At 36.7% G+C, this 17463-nt stretch overlaps 1 protein-coding gene across 4 annotated transcripts in view; it reads right to left on the bottom strand.

The window, feature by feature from the left end:
• The window catches only part of OPA1 (OPA1 mitochondrial dynamin like GTPase), an 83797-nt gene that overhangs the window by 21684 nt on the left and 44650 nt on the right, over positions 1-17463 (bottom strand). For all 4 annotated transcript variants that reach the window (XM_081138520.1, XM_081138522.1, XM_081138519.1 and 1 more), the window contains 8 exons: positions 16076-16241; positions 13927-14079; positions 9772-9880; positions 9231-9310; positions 7047-7187; positions 5459-5575; positions 4020-4113; positions 3422-3532 (listed from right to left, as the gene is read on the bottom strand). In XM_081138520.1, the coding sequence (XP_080994646.1) occupies positions 3422-3532; positions 4020-4113; positions 5459-5575; positions 7047-7187; positions 9231-9310; positions 9772-9880; positions 13927-14079; positions 16076-16241 (971 nt within the window). The remainder of the gene's footprint in view (positions 1-3421; positions 3533-4019; positions 4114-5458; positions 5576-7046; positions 7188-9230; positions 9311-9771; positions 9881-13926; positions 14080-16075; positions 16242-17463) is intronic.

The raw sequence follows: 17463 nt of genomic DNA, 5'->3' as shown, positions 1-17463 counted from the left end.
AGGGTTCTCCAATATAAAATTATTCTTTTTCCGCTTTTAATTATTTTGTATGGAGATATTTTGCGTGATTATATAAATATCCCATCCCTCATCACTGATTTTATTCATTTATTTATATAATTATTAACTTATGGGTTTGTTTTATTCACGGGGTCATAATTTATATCTCTCATTATTTATTTTGATGGCCAAATTGTCCTAGTCTTGGCCAGCTGGAGTCTCTTTAAACTGGCTCTATATCTTGGTGACATGTCACTGCCATTCTTCAACTACTTGCTTACTTTCAGGCTCATCCTACCTTTCCCTGCTGCAGTTATGGAATCTACTGCATCTCCAAAGAGTCCTAGTTCCCATGTAGGACACTTCCTCCCATGAGCCTCCTGAGACTCGAAGAGGTGGGCTCTTCCCTCATCTCTTTGACCTTCCTAACTCCAGCTCCACTGTTTTGTTTCACTAGCGAACATGGTATATGAGAGAATGGTATATGAGAGAACACTGCACTACTTCTTATGTTCTCATCTTAAAGAACAATAAGTTGGTGAATCTCCAAAGTAAAGTGGTGAAATGATTTAAAATCGAGCCTCCTGAGACTCGAAGAGGTGGGCTCTTCCCTCATCTCTTTGACCTTCCTAACTCCAGCTCCACTGTTTTGTTTCACTAGCGAACATGGTATATGAGAGAATGGTATATGAGAGAACACTGCACTACTTCTTATGTTCTCATCTTAAAGAACAATAAGTTGGTGAATCTCCAAAGTAAAGTGGTGAAATGATTTAAAATCGAGCAAATTTAAGACTACAAATGTCTACAATATTTTACCCTGTACAATTTTAAAATTACAGTAAAAACTCTCTTGACTGCCTCTCTTCTCTAAATTCTGTTACCTAACACACAATATTCTAATTGAATACGCTACACTGGACACTGATCTGAAATGTACTAGACAGTTTGATCTGTAACAGTGGTAACTGTTAAACTTTAATATTTTCTCACTGAAAGTATCCATGACCATATTCCCAAGTGTTGGACTGTAGATAAATAATAAGATACTCGATAATCTTTTCAACTAATGGACAAAGTCATGGCTCATCTTTCTTAATGGGACTGATGAAGCTGAGTCACTGATGAAACACTTGCTTCCAAGTACATTATTTGGGATATTAACAGGACCATAATTTTATATGTACAGAAGCAGTAAATCATTTCAAGGGAGTCAAGAGTCAGGAAAACCAGCAGAACATATGAACTGGCTTGACGGTGCATGAATTTGTATAATATCCTTTCTTTAAAGAATCCAATTGAGAATGGAAAGTGATGGGGTTACACACAAGGCTCTATTATAAAACATGAGGAAAGATACATCATTTTTTTAATCACTTAAAAATGTATGCTGGTAAAATACATTGAATTACTTTACTGTCTGATAACTATGTCCTGAGGAATAGAAAAGATATATTTATGTACATTGTAACAACGACACAGTTCTTCCTGGAACAGTATTAATTTAGCATGAAATTATGAGCCAGGGACTTCCAAATGGTTTTGAATGAATTCTTCTAACAGCGCTGTGCAATAACCATTATAGTACGTGGTCATTTTTACAAAGCTAAAGCTTTGGGATATACTCTGCCCAAGATAACACAGCTAATAAATGGCAATTCTGAGTTAAAAATAGATGGTCTGTAAGTTAGCACAAACTTAAGTATGTTGCCAAAGTGGCATGAAAAAAATAAACCAAAAAAAGGCAACAGAAAATGGACATTAAAGTTAAAATAAAATATATTTGAAAAAAAGATTATTTAAAGAAAGAAAAGGAAAAGACAGAAATGAAGGGCTCAGATAACTTAGAAATGGAGAGAGAATAAAGACAAGCTGTGGAAGACAGCATGCTGCTTAGGCACAGGGTATAAAATAGGAAAACTGTCTGCTTTCTCTGGGATATTCTAGTGACTATATTGCAGTGGTATAAATTCAGCTTAGAAACTGTTTTTAAATTTGAAGAACTTTCTACTCAGCATATGCTCTTTTCTTTATCAGAAACCTTATTGGATAATAAATTTAAGTAAACATTGAAAGAAAAAGTACTTTGTTTCATGAAGCTGAAATAAGGGGGAACTTGTAACATGGTAAGCTCAAACAGAAGCACCAACCCCCAGTATTTTAATTTTTATTTAATAATATTAATCTTTTACTGACTTCCTTGGGTTCTCAAGGGTCTAAGTAAATCTTAATAAGCAATCAAAACACCTTAAAGTTAGGAACCTACTACCATCAAGAAAGAACTACCCCCCCCCCCAAAAGTGTCAAAGTGATTAGTAAGGTCAAGCTGGAATAGGGGTGGGAAGGTGCAGGGGGAGGGAAAGTCACATTGCCTAGTGTAGGTGAGAAAGCTGGACCAGGTTTAAGAGGGAGTCCCCACGGGGGTATTGGTGGTCTGGCCCAGAAGTAAGGAGAGTACATATATAGGAAGGTCTGGTGCAGGGTGTTGGAGCATAAATAGGATGAAGGGCATGTCCTTAACTAGGGGAAAGGGGGAGAAAAGAATGAGAGGGGGCGATGTCTGCGTAAAGGGTCAGATGTCAGAGCCTAGATGAGGTGAAAAGGGTATCAACACAGGGCGAGGCACTGTGCAGGTGGCCTGGAGGCAGTGATAAGAGCCTGAGCTGGGCAAAAAGAACGTTTGTTCAATGAAGGGGATAGTGACAAGTTTGGTTACATATAAGGGGAAGACCAAAATAAGTAAATATATTAATACTTGAAGCCAGATTTCTCAGTGCTAGAAAAAAGAATTACAAATATGGAAAAAGAGAAAACTAGAACAAATTGTATTACTACATTAAAATGGTATCGAAGTCAACTTATAGCTTTCAATATAGACATGTATGTATGACTAGAAACACAGAGGTAAATGGGTGTATATGTATCTATGTGTGTACCCGCACACAAGCAGGATTTGTTCCCTAGCTCTTTCCATTAAGAGGGTGTGGGAACAGCGATGTTCTGGTAACAATGAGCATACCTAGTTCCCAGCTCCTGATTTCTAAAACCATTCTAAAAAAAAAAAAAAAAAAGCTAGGTCAGGTAAAGTAAAAATGAGCATGGAACATCTTGTTACATGGAAGGACAATAGTAGGACAACAGGGGGAACTTGAATGGGGTGTGAAATTAGATGTAGTAATGTATCAGTGTCCACATCCTGATTTTAATGGTTGCTAGGAGAAAATCCTTGTTTCCAAGAAACACACATTAAAGTAATTGGAAGCGATGGGGATTCAAGTCAGCATCTTTCCCTCAAATAGTTCAGGAAGAAAAGTTCTTTGTATATAGTTTTCTGCAAGTCTGAGGTTAAATGGATGAACAAATAAACGGAAATGGGGATGGTGGAAAGGCAGGAAGGTGAAAGGCAGGAACAACCACTTACTGAGGTCTTCGGCCAGCTGCACTCGTTTACCAGTGAGCAGCTTAACCTTCTTCTCACCGTCTTCAGCAAAATCTTCCAATACTTCTTTAACATTTTTCTCTAATCGTCTGACTGTTCAAAGTAAATAAAAAACCTGAGGAGCACCGTTTTTATGAATGCACAAGGATGTGAAATTAGCAATATATCGAGAGTAAGTTCTTATTTTTCTCATCACAAAGTTCAGACTTCCCATAGTTATAGAGAATATTTACCTATTAGTCAGTACTTTTTACAACATAAAACTAATATCTGTTCTCAGAGAGTCATATTCTCAAGCTCTGACACTTTAACAGAAGTGTAGATTTCTCAAAAAAACTAAATGATGCTTAGGAGTTCTTTTCTAACAGAGTTTCTGTCATAAAGAGAGATCCTAATATGTTTTATCTCCCATCTTTTTCAATTTTGATTTATTTTCATTAATATTTTAAGGGCAAATAATGATTTTCATTTTTTTCAACGAAATCTATTGTAAAGGAAACATTTGGGCATGCTATTAAAAATGGGTGTTGTTACTATTATTTTTTATGTCAAAATTAGAAAGTGGTCCCTTGTGGCTTACCTTCAGTGTTTGTAAGTTGTTGCCGTAAAGTATTTGCGGTGATTGCGAGCATGCGCTGTATTCGCCAAAACAGGACAACATCATTGCATTCCAACTGAAATACCAAGTAATTAAGATTAGCAGATGCAAATTTATACATAAATTTGATCATAAACATAGAAAACTACTAGAGTGAGAACCTCTAGCCTAACCTCTAGCATAAACTTTAAATAAAAATACTTGGATTTACCTAACATATATATTCCTATTGTAAATATAAGCTACTGAACCTTTTCTGCACAGGATTCATCAAATTCTGCATGATTTGGGGTCTATCTATCCCACATCTATATAACTTTGCTTTAATTCCAATAAGAAAGCAAATAAACTTGAGAAGTAGAGCATTTCATTACATTATATACAAGTAGAAATCCATAGCATATTATAACCCTTAATTTGTATTTAGTTTCAACTCACAACTATGTTAAAATATGTTCTTACGTTAACCTCTTTTTGTTTTGAGTGTATACTCAATACATTTTTGAAATTCAGCTGTACTTGTAAATAAATTAATGATATTTTTTAAAAGGAAGCTTATTCTGTAAAGAGGTCTTCTCAACATTTAAAATTATGCAAAAAATTGCCACTTTTTACATAGGTGCATTTAAATGTAAGTTTATTTTAAGCCACTGAAAATCAAAAGGAAAGCATTTCAGGGGTCTCAAATAAGATCACTGATTAATAGAGCTCTTTTAGAAGGATACATTAAAAACAATTTCTGCTTTTAAGAAAATGCTCAAAATACATCAGTCTGCTGCCACCTAGAGATTACTTTGTAAAATGCGACATTAAACTATTTACAACTGTCCATTCCAAAAACTTTACACAGTTCTTCAAAAGAATTATTTAAAACAATCTTTTAGTGATACAAAAAAAGAATTACAACCTAATAGAGGAAACCAGCACAATAAAAAATTGTTTTGCAGTATAGTTTCTACTATGCAATGGATGATAATGTTATACACATAAACACACATACGACCCTGTATAGAAAGAGTTGAACAAAAATATATAAAAATGTTAACTAAAATTACTTCTAGGTCAAGGGTTATAAGGGACTATTCCCTTTTGCATATTTTTTTTACATTTATTTATTGCATTTACTTTCTCCATGGGAATGTATTATTTTATAATATAAGAAGCTAATTCTTAAAAAAAGGTTTAGTACCCATCATATGCACACAATCTCATAGGCACTGAGAGGATGTGCATGTAAGATGCAGATACTACCAAAGTGATAAATATCTTTGAAAAGATAGGGATTACGTTATTCTTTATAAATCACACATTTTTTCCAGAAGATCAAAGGACTTACAATTAATGCCAACACTAAAGTTTACTTTTAAGCATCTAAAAAACTATTGCTGAAATACATTTCTACTTGTTTTTGGAAACCTTACCTCAGAATCTACAAAATGCCTTTGGTAGTAATAAAAGCCTCTTCGACAAAGGTTACAGTGGTTTAGGGCTGTTTTTAAGAAATGTCTTCTATAAACTTGGTGCCAAGTATCCTTAATCTAAAATGAAAAAAGAAAACAAAGACCAAAGAGTTAGTATACACTCTTCAGATTAAGCACATTCTGAAGTCACATACAAAGCTTATCTAATATTAAAAAAGTTAATCAAAACCAATGGCAAAGTTATTATTCTAACAACCTTTTTTATCCATTAATTTTTTTTCAAGACAAAGATTAGATTTAGATTTACTACTACTCTGTCCCCTTACCAGCTTATGTACTTCAACATTTGCAGTGTTTTTAATAAGCATTGCTATTATAGTAAAATAATCATCTTATGGAGTAGATAAGGTAGGGGTTATCCTCCCCTAATTCAAGGTAAAGATTGCAATGCAAAAAGAGGTTGTGAGCCATAGACAGAATCAGGACTAGGAAGATGGTCTCAGACCATGCCCATCAACCAACCCAACAATATTTCCTTTCTGATTATTAAGTTTCAGTTACTACATCAATGTGAACCAGCCCATGTTATTGCTGTATACTCTGTTATAGTGTTTAAGATTCTTTCACACCACTGTCATTTTTTAAGCATGAAAACAATAATACTCAGTAGCCAGAAAAAGTATCACCACCATCTGACAGATGAAAAAGGGGCTCAAAGAGATTATATCAATTACTAAAGGTAATATTACTAGCAAACGGAATGAAACTGTACTAGAATTCATGTCTCCTGACATCTAGTCCATCCACTATTCATGGCATAGCACTTTCCTACCTTTTTTACAGCTTCATAAAGTGTACTGAACAAAGTGTCTCTTGGAAAAAACTTCAGATTTTCTTGCTCACAGAAAGTAACTAAGATATGAAGCCAATCCATATCCTAAATATGGATAAAGTCCTTCCCACTCACGGTATTAACCAAAGTATCAACACTTATAGCCACATAAAATTTAAAAGTAGCAAACTGAATACAATATATTGTCAATGAGAGCTGAACAATGTGGATAAATTAAATCTATATTCAACTAATAATTTCATGTAATCATAAGTCTTAATTTCATTTTCAGTTTATAAGTAAAGCTACATGTGTAACAACTATAACTGTTCTGAATTTCAGTTTACTTTTCTTGTTCTGCCCTCTGGTAGAATTTGGAATAAATACACTCATTTCTCAAATGAGAAAACATAAAAAGCAGATAATCTTTAAAAGAATTTACAAGTGGCTCTGAAATTTCTTATATGACTATTTTCCCCACTAGGATTACTTTTCTTGTTGGGTTTAACTTAAGCTAATGTTAAAATGAGGTTTCAATCCCTTACACCCTAACTAGGAAACACAGGCTCAGAAATAGTTTTTGTTTTTCAAATTTTCCCCAAATAAGCATCATGAAGGTAAGCAAAAAGTAGTCTAAACTGTAATTATTTTTATCCTTATATTTATTATAAGTGAGGAAAAAGGGAATCCAAAGGCATTATTTAACAAGAAACAATGACTAAGGAAGCAAATTCATGCTTTCGGCATATTTATTACCAAGCTTGGATCGACTTCTACTCCTCGGGATTCCAGGTTCTTTCGGACTGTAGTTATCTCATCACTTGCAAGGTAAGCTGGGTGTTCCTCATTACATTTCAACATCTTCTCCAATTCATTCTTGGTTTCGTTGTGAACACACTTTAAATGTTTGAAAGAAGACAGTGTTTAGTTGGTTCACGATTTGGCACACTTATAAAAACAGAGTCCCAATTTTAATAAATATATTTCTATTGCAACAGGTGACACAAATTCATTCCTAACAAACAATCTAAAGTTTCTTTTCCTGCTAACTCCGGTCACTCAAAAAGACAGAAAGAATTGTAGATGGCTGCCTTAAACTTGCAATGTGAGACCTAGAGATATTTTCAATGTCCCCTAGATCTGTTTCTTACCGTAATTTCCAGGTATGAGGTCTAGAACAGTGGTTTTCAACTGGGAGTGGGAGGGTTAGCAAGGTTAGAGGAGAACTTGACAGGAGTGTGACAGGCGGCTTTGTTTGAAAGAATAAACAAACATTCACAAACACCTCCCAGGAGATTCCGATGTCCATCCCCTCTACACTCTAGAGTATGGCTTCTGTTCTAAAGTCACCCTGAGTCTGACGCAGGCTGCCCTGAAAGCCTGGGGGGGGAACGCTCCTGTCTGAGGGTTTCCATATTCCTCCTCTGGGTTGCAGATCCTTGCATTGACCTTAAAACTAGTTCCTCTGCCTCTCTTGAAGGGATGCCCCATGGGCTCAAGTTCTTGAGAAAAATAATTTAAAACCAGAATCATTTCTCTCTGAGAGTGTTTGACCAAAGCATATCCAGCACAAGTCACTGGGGCAAGTTTTGCCATCAATTGCTCTGGAGACTCTAGGCCTATTTCACTAGGACTTGAAGGTCAGACATTGTTTTTCTTTGGTGTTTATTTGCCTTACACCAGTTTTTTCCAATCAATATCTCCTCCTGTCTCAAGGTCAGAAACCTCTGATGGATCCCTAGGAGTTCCTTTCTGACAGACCCTCCTCCCTCCCAGTCCATGTGCACAGCAGAGATGACTGATGTGCCCTGAACATAGAAGGCACCTTGCCACGCACTCTGACCACTTCTTCACCTTCCCCCCGGTCTCTTAATGGCTCCTTTCCCCACAAGAATCGTATCAGAAAAAAGAGAAGAGGATACTGTCCCCTCACTATCTTAAGACAATTTGGGACTCACGTCTGATATGAAACAATAAATGCACGAAACTAGAAAAAATAGAGTGCTGACTATGTAATTAACTCTGTATTTAAAATTTAAAATACATAAATAGGAACAATGTTTAATTTGGTAAATTTTCATTCTCTTTAGCTCCTTTCAATATTTCCATTTCTTCATCTCCCTTTTCTAATCACATGGATTCAGGAACAAGAAAGGGGGTTGGACGCCACCCCCGCCCCCCCGCCCGATTCATGACTTCCTTCATGTATGTATTCTAGTTCCACGTTTTGTTTACACTCTTTTACTCAGGGAATGAGCAAGAACGAGAGTAGCAAGACTGAATGCCAGGTAGGGGAAGAGGCCATAATAAGGAAGGAATAAAGGCGTGGGGAACGGGGCCTTAACAATCAACATACTTCCCCTCTTTTACTCATTCGTAGTTATTTACCATTTTGTTTTTCTGAAGTGCTCATTAAATGTAAACAAGTGAATTCTATAATTCTGCTTCCTGTCTGAATTTTTACACTTATTTTGAGGACATAGGAGCAAAAATTGTAAAAAAATATAATAATCTGAATAGAAAATCAACAAAAAAACACAGGGACAATGTAACAGAATAAGGTTAAAAAGTAGTCATATTATATTTTTTATTCTAATCACATTCACTCTACATTCTCTAAAATCCTTATCATTCTTTTGCTTTTGTTCATAACTTTAATCTTCAATTTACCTCAAATATGGAACTGACATGAATAAAGTAATCAACCACAAAAGGGGTACGTTTCATCTCCCCCTTCTTTTAATAACACAACTACTCCACTTAAAAAAACTTTCATTCATAGTTTACTGTTTATTCTGAAGATTTTATATTTTAGAAACATTAACATAAACATTGGAAATAATTAAGACTGGTCTAGAGGCATGAACAGGTTATATTTTACTGCTTGAATGAAAATGAACAAAATTTTACCATCACAGAGCAGAGATTTGTTTGTTTTACCTGTTCTTGGGTCCGATTCTTCCAGTATAACCACCTCTTTTTCCAATCTGGACCCACCATGTTTTCAATTGCATTTTCAGCTAAAAAAAAGTTTGAAAAAACTTTAAAATTCACCATGAATTTTATCACTTACCAAATACATACATTATAACTAATAATTATTCTTGCTTTCTGAACTACTTCAAAGTGATATAGCAATCAACATAAAGTCAGCCGAAATGAACAAAAAATTATGATTCATAGGGTGCATAGATAAGAAAGTATTTAATCATATATGTTTACAACCTATGAAAAGTAACTGCCTGTATAGTAGCAAACACTAAAATACTTTGAATGTAGCTTTTCAGATTATCAGTTCTTGAAACGTGTCTAATTTATTTAATATTTTTAGTAGTTACTAAGCAGATGACTAAAAAAGTCCCACAAATTAATGACAAAGACCTTGAAATATTAATTTTGTTTTTACAAATATTCTCTGAAGTTGGATGATTCCTTCATTGCTGAGACTACTCAAAACTCAGTAACCCGAGGCCCTACTTACTGTCCTTGAGACGAGCCTGAAGAGCCTCTTCCATGAAATAAATAGCTGCATCCCACTGCTGTTTATCAGATATGGACCGGTCTTCTAAAGCATTGTGTTGAATAACCCTCTGAAATAACAGGAAAGAAAAACAACTAATTTGATTTGTGTCTATCATTCAGTAATTTTATTCAAATTGACAGTTTAGCAGATACCCAAAACAACAGATGTATCTCAAACAACAAAGTATGTCCCTTCCACACTTGTGCAGAAGGTCCTATTATCTGCCTATCTGTCAGCTTTCTGTCTAAAAACAAAGAGTGGAAATTTTCTCCTAGCCCAAATTAAATAAGCTGACCATCTCTAAGATCACTGCAGGGGGGTGGTAGTATATTTAACTACATAAAATCCAACACCTAGAACCCTAGAGTTCAGGAGTTGATGATTCAGGTCACCTCTACCTCTCTCTTTTTTTTAAATGTCTGTACTGATTTCAGAGAGAGGAACGGAAAGAGAGAGAGGTAGAAACATCAATGATGAGGGAGTCATTGATTGGCTGCCTCCTGCATGTTCCCTGCTAAGGATCAAGCCCTAAGGCATGTGCCCTGACTCGGGTCCTGATGAACCTTGATCTCCTGGATCATAGGTCAATGCTCAACCACTGAGCCACACTGGCCAGGCTCTACCTTTCCTTTTTGTCATATGACCTATGTGTTAGCATTTTCAGAAAAGAGAGGAGAAAAAAAAATAACCATTATCTCACTGGTAACAGCAATGAAAAATGTACTGTTGGGAAGCTTAAAATGTCTAACCAATCATAACTAAATGTTATTTATTATAAGAAAATTAGTTTCCAAATTTTGTAATTATTGAATGAAAATGGCACCATTCTCTCAGAAAGCCAGTCTTAATAAGGCAGCTAACAAGAATAAATATAATTTTCAAATATGAAGACAAATATTTCTTCCAAAAATTATAATTACTACCATACCACACTCAGATATGCATTTTCCTAGAAAACTGCTTCATCTTATCTTTTAAGAGTCTCTCCTGAAAAAGGGATAGCTGTGATATTTTAATAAAGAAAAAAAAAAAAAAGAGTGCCTCTCTTAACTGTCTGAGCAGAGCAGGTGCTTAGTAAGGTTTGATTATGGTGATGAGAATGTTCTACATAACAAAAGATTTATCACATGTGGAGTCAGGAGCCAGGCTTCATAATTACAGGCTCCTGACTCCACCTTGTATCCCAGCTTTGCCAATGGCAATATTAGACAGGACTGCTTAAGCACTAAATAGGCCTAGAAATTGACATTTTTGTGGGAGAATGGGTTTAAAGGGCAGTTTCCTGTGTTGCTGCCAAAAGGTCTGAACAATCTGTGGTAGCCTGTGGCTGGAAAACAACTTCTGTGAGGCAAAACAATTACAAACTGGTGCTGACATAGCTGCAACCATGACTTCTAAAGTAAAGAAGGAATCTGACCCAGTTAGGAGCAGATGCAACCAAGGAGAAACCTAAAGCAGTGGCAGAAAACCAGCAGAAACAGCCATCTGATACAGAGGGGAAAGATTCCCAATCATCTCAAGCTAAAAGCCAAAGCAGTCCAAGCCGCCAGAAGAGGCAGAAGGGTGAGTAGGGGCATCTCTCAATTCATACCTCCTCATCTTAAGAGACAAAAGTCCTATAACTTAGTAGTGGCCAAAGAAGAGGAAATAAGAAAGGTCCCACCACTGTGACTGAGGGCACCACAGAAGAAGAACGGGAGAATGCAGAAGGGTGGAGGAGAACCTGGCTGAGCAGCCCAGGTAGTAGAGGGTGGAAGCAGGACCAGAAGCCAGCCACAGCAAACACGCAGGGGCCAGTGTAAGCACAGCAGGATCAGTGACCCAGGAACATGGAGTTGCCCCAGAGACATATACAGAGAAGAGTGTACACGAAGGAGCCATCAAGCAAGATGTGAGCAAAGACATAGAGGACAAGCAGCATGAAGTTAAAGGAGAGGTGTCTCATAGTGACACTGGTGTTTTGCCACAAATTATCTGTTGCTCTAAGTCACCTGTGGTAAAGGCAGAGTGGAAACAATTCCTGATGCCTCACAAAGGACAGAAATCTCCACCAAGGAAGTCCCTATTGTCCAAACTGAGACCAAAACCATTACATAGGAGTATCCACATACTGATAGTGGGGCTGCTGGTGACTCGTGCAGTTACTGAGTTGCACAACCATCACACTTGATTCCATGTTGACAACAACAACCACACCCATCACCAAGACTATAAAAGGTGGACTATCTGAAAGAAGAACTGAGGAATGCATTGTGATCACAGGAGATGCAGATAGTGATCGTGACCAGGTGTTGGCCGGGGCCATCAGGGAAGCCAGAGAGCAGCACCTGGACATGTCGGTCACAAGAGTGGTAGTGCACAAAGAAACTGAGTTGGAGGAAGGGGAAGAGTAAGTTAAGAAATCTACTTATTAAACAACATTAACTTGGTGAACCTGAAGACTTTTGGCCATTTCAAGTCTTAATGCCACACCACTACTCCAGTGAATTTATGCTACAGCTGGTAACAATGATCAGAAGGCTGAAGCATTAAAATGCCAACACCAAACCTTACCTTAGCAGCTCTGGTCTACACTGTTCCCTCTCATTTTAATACGTCACTTTGTTTTATAACCACTTCTAAATATTCTTGGTTCTGTCTAAATAGTCTTGATTTTTTATTTTTTTAACTCAGGGAACTTTGTTTCCTTCTTACTTTGTGTACAACTACCTGCTTTATATGACTCATTTGATCCAATGATAGTGAACAAAGCCAGCCCAGCTGGTAAGGTGCTGTTCACTGGAACAGGTGCTATTGTGGGGAAAGGAAACTATGACTGACTTGGACAATGACTTTCCTTCTTCCAGATTCCCCCCATTGAATTCCCCACCAAATTACAGTAAATATTACAGGTTTCAGACTGCAGTAAATATACTCTATGAGAAATTACTAATATGGATTAAAAGCATTTCTTACATCTTGAAAATTTTCTATTGTTTGAGAAATTCATTGGGGATATTTTTTATTGAATCCTTTGACTTTCCAGTCCTGAGAGTTTTTACTGTTAGTAGAAAGTCAGAGTCTCCAGACTGGAGGATTATGAAGAAGCTCACTGACCACGTGCTGTGTTTAGAGACCCCACTGCACCACAGTGCCCACGCTTCGCAGAAACATAAGGGAGGAGAAAGAGAAAACGATTTCTTCCCTTCTACTAAAATATTCAGGCAGCTTAAAACCTCAGTGCTTTCTTTCTTAACGTGTCCAAATTTCAGTACTTCCCATTGTTTGAACATTTGTGTAGAATGCTTGTTTTGTACTAAACCTCCCTGTCTGCATGTAAAACGGACCTTTTGTTATTGAGCTGGCCTCTCTCTTTCAGATAGCTTGATTCACACAGGTTCAAGGACACCAGAGAGAGGAGATAGTCAAGGAGGCGGTGGTTTTTTGATGGGTATGAGAAAGCTAGACCACTGAGAGCTGACCCAGAGACCTGAGAGGGGCTTACTAACTGCTATGAATATTTTTCTCTTTGCTTTTGACCCTATGTATAGTTATGATGCCAGATTAGATTTATAGCAGTTTCAAGTTGTATTAAATGATGTTTTGCTTTCTATAATACTGTTATAAAATAAAGTTGGTTTATTCTCTGAAGGAAAAAAAAGAACTAAATAAAAGAATGCTTACAAAGTACACAGCAGCTCTGGCACCTTGCAAGCAATCAACACGTGGTAGTTAGCATTACGATTTTAGGAGTCTAACATTTTATGACTTAAATCCACTAAAAATCAATGCATCTAATTTCTTTCATTACCATGGAGAGTAAAATGAGAAGCAGCTAACCTCTATTAGTTCAGGCTAATGGATGACAAATTTGTTGAAGTTTATAGAAGCCTGTTTACTGAGAAGTTTGACTTTTTTCTGAAATGATAGCCAAGCAAGAAATAACAGAAGGCAATTACAGGAGTGCAGAGAAATGTCAAAGGGTCAATTACAGATCGTAAATCTATTTCTTTCCTTTACTATTTTACATTCAGAATCTGATTCAGTCATATAAAAATAGTCTCCTATAAAAGCATCAATTTGAGAAACTATATAACTATATGAGGCTGACACCCTAATATATAAACAACATACCAAACTGTCCTCTGCAAAATCATTCCACTTATGACGTTTAATACTTTCTTCCTTCACAGCCTCTTTCAGTTTATCAAATATGTCATCATGCTCTTTTCCTTTTGGTTCTGTCATGAAGCGGGAAAACTCTTCTTGTAGGGTCTCCCAAGCAACCTAGAATTATTTAAAAGAAAAAATTTATACTACATACTTTTATTTAATGCGTAACATGAAAAATACACACATGAAATTAAGTCAAATAGACTTGATAATCCAGCTTATCAGAAAATGCATATGAAGCCACATTATAAGAAAGTCATCAAATACAAACTCTGGACTAGAGATCTTACATGGTAGCCAGTGGGGTCAACTTGAACTCTTGACATGTGTTGTTGGACATACATGGTGTTTTAAATTTTTAAAAATTAGTACCTAATACTTAAAAAGCAAGAGCTTTCACATACAGGTCTACATTTCCAGCCTCTTTGGAAGTGTCTGGCAACACTACACCCACATTCCCTCAGAACCCCACCTGCCAGAGCTGGACAGGAGCTGCCCTCTTTAGATGAGGTGTGCACTCTCGCCAGTCAAGGCTTAGTTCACTTATTTCACTTTCTACAACACCTGAGTTTGCCTGCTTCTTCCATACAGCAAAACTTAAAAATTTCTTAATGATTTAGTCTTCTTCACACTTTTGCCTTTATGCAAACAACGCATCAATATTTTCAAACATAGCTGAGTATTATTCAGTCTTGTACCATAGCTAACTCCTAATTACATGAATAGTGAAAGGAAGAGCAGTGTCAAAAGTAATTAAGAACTAAATCTACTTAAAGTTAAAGTAGGCTAGTTAATGGTATTTTATATTTAGCGCTCTTCATTTTAAACATTAATAAATTAAGCATAAAGAAAGGTAAATGTCCAAGAATACACAGTGAGGTATTAAAATCGATGCTTCCTGACCTTCAGCATGTCCATATCTTCCTACCACACCCAGGCGTGAAGGGGCAGAGTGGCAAGAGACAGAATTGCTGCCACTTCTATGGCCACTTCCTCTGCTTGGACCATAGGATATAAAAATATCCTACCATGAGATAGGGCCCAGAAAAATGTCAGGGCCAATAGTAAGGAGAGCTAGTAAAGTGGTGGCAGCATTAATTACTTCAGGGGTAAAAGTGTGGAGAACTGACCAGGGGTCAGCAGCATGCAGTTTAGGTGGTACGACTACAACAGTTCTTAGAAAGGGTGGCTTAAGGAAACTGAGACAGAGGTGAAGAAGGTAGGGCTGGAACAGGCTAGGAGAGGGGTGAAATACACCTGAATAATCAGAAACTGACATTTTATTTCAAAGGTAGGTATGAAAAACAAAATTATTTTTAACACTGATTCTAATTTTGTGGGCAGCCTCACACAGAAACACCGGACGCACTGACTCTTAGCTGGAACAATCATGCTTCAGAGTGATATGCATGGCTGATCACTGGATGATGGTCATCACCCCATCGTAACAGCAGCTGGCACCTACTGAGCAATTACTATGGGCCAGGTATTGTCTAAGTATTTTACAACATTATCTCATTTACTCCTTACAACAATCTATGAGGTAGGCAATTATCACCCCTATTTTATAGACAAGGAAACAGAAACCTTAAGTAACTAGCCCAAGGATCACACAGCTACTAAGTGGTCGGGCCAAGATATATGGGTGACAGAAATGCATTCTTTACGACACTTTCTTATAATTTCTAGTCTAACCTTCTAGCAAGATCCAACAAAGGAAATGAGTATTTAAGTATGACTGAGCCTTGCAGAAAATCAATACATGAAATGTTTTATTCATTAAACATTTTCCTTATGGAATCTTTATCCACAGAAGAAGTTAAAAACAGTTCACATTCAGGCAAATTTTGACAGTTTTGTTAAATGCTATCTTTGGGAGAAAAAATAATACCCTCAGACCAACACCATACCAATCAGTAAAGTTCTATAACAGCAGTAACTGGTGGCGGCATTGAGCTTAATCCCAACACAGAGACGAGGAATAAAGAATAAATGGAGTATCAGGACAAAAGGGAAGATAGTGGCTGTGATGGGAATAAAACCTAAAATCCACAGCTCCTACTCCCTTCAGATAATGCTTCTTACCCATTTAATTAAATTATATCCTAACCTCTACTGCTTTGTTAGGAAGCTGTTTATCGGTCCACTGTTTGAGCTTGATATCCACTGTGGTATTAAAAGTCCCTGAATTCATGGTCTGTGCAGCTGGAAGGTAGATGTTTTCAATCACATGAGTTGATACTCTTTCCCACAAAGACTGCTGAAGGATTTCTTCCCTGAAATTTAAAAAAGCAAGAGTTTCAAGAACACCAAATGTAAATATAATATTAAGTTTATAAAAACAGCTTTATCGAAGTATCATTAACTTACAATAAACTGCACATATTTAAAGTGTTGACACATGTGCAAACCTGTGCATCACCACAATCAAGTAATGAACTTATCCATCACCCCAAAGCTGTAACGACTGGATCTGCTTTCTGTCACTACAGATTAGTTTAAATTTTCTAGAATTTTATATAAATGCAATCATACAGCATGTACTCTTGTCTTTTTTCACTCAGCGTATTGAGATTTATGCTATGTATATCAATATCTCACTCCTTTTTATTGATGAATAGTGTTCTGTTACATGAATCTATTTTAGTCACTTGCAATGTAATTACTGGATATCAATGTACTCACTGTTTAACTGACTCCTCTTCTCCATCACTTATACATCCAATCACTAAATCCTGTCAATTCTATCTTCTAGGTAACCTCTTAAATATCTCAAAATGTCTCCTCTTCTCCACTTGCACAACCACTATTCAAGTTCAAGCTGCTATGATGTCTTGTGTAGTTTATTTCAATAGCCAACTGTCTCCTTGCTTACAATTTTCTCCACCTATGTTCCATTTTCTCAACTATAAAGATCTTTCTAAAATGCAGATCTGACCTAAACCTCCTCAATGGATTCCACTGCTCATGAGATAAATTCCAGTCTTCTGAACTTGGCTTGTAAGGCCCAGAATAATCTATGTTTTGCTTACATTTATTGTTTTATCACTCGCCTCTTGCCTCTTTCTATGCTAAAGCCAGGGGTGACTGCCTTCATCTACCTGTTTCACCCTTGCTCTCACCTCCTGGTTGTTTAATATCCCTTTCACCCTTTAACTATCAAATTCTATCAGAAATCTTTTCTAATTCCTCAAATTTGAGTTAGGGGACTCAACTATGCATTCTCATTTTCTTTTCATTCTTCTAACTTCAACAGAAAAAACATAATACCTTTCACCAAAACTTCATCCATACCATGGTACCATTTCTTTTAAAAAAAGTGTTTCTACATGTTTGGCCAGCATGGCTCAGTGGTTGAGAGTCGGCCTATATGACCAAGAGGTTAAGGTTCAATTTCTGGTCAGGACACATTCCAAGGTTTCAGGCTCTATCCCCAGTAGGGGCATGCAGGACGCAGCCGATCAATGACTCTCTCTCATCCTTAATGTTTCTATCTCT

The sequence above is a fragment of the Miniopterus schreibersii genome (assembly GCF_964146895.1).
Source record: "Miniopterus schreibersii genome assembly, chromosome: 5".
Lineage (NCBI taxonomy): Eukaryota > Metazoa > Chordata > Mammalia > Chiroptera > Miniopteridae > Miniopterus > Miniopterus schreibersii.
Note: the sequence above shows the minus strand (reverse complement) of the source record. Positions and strands in the feature narration are given on the sequence as shown.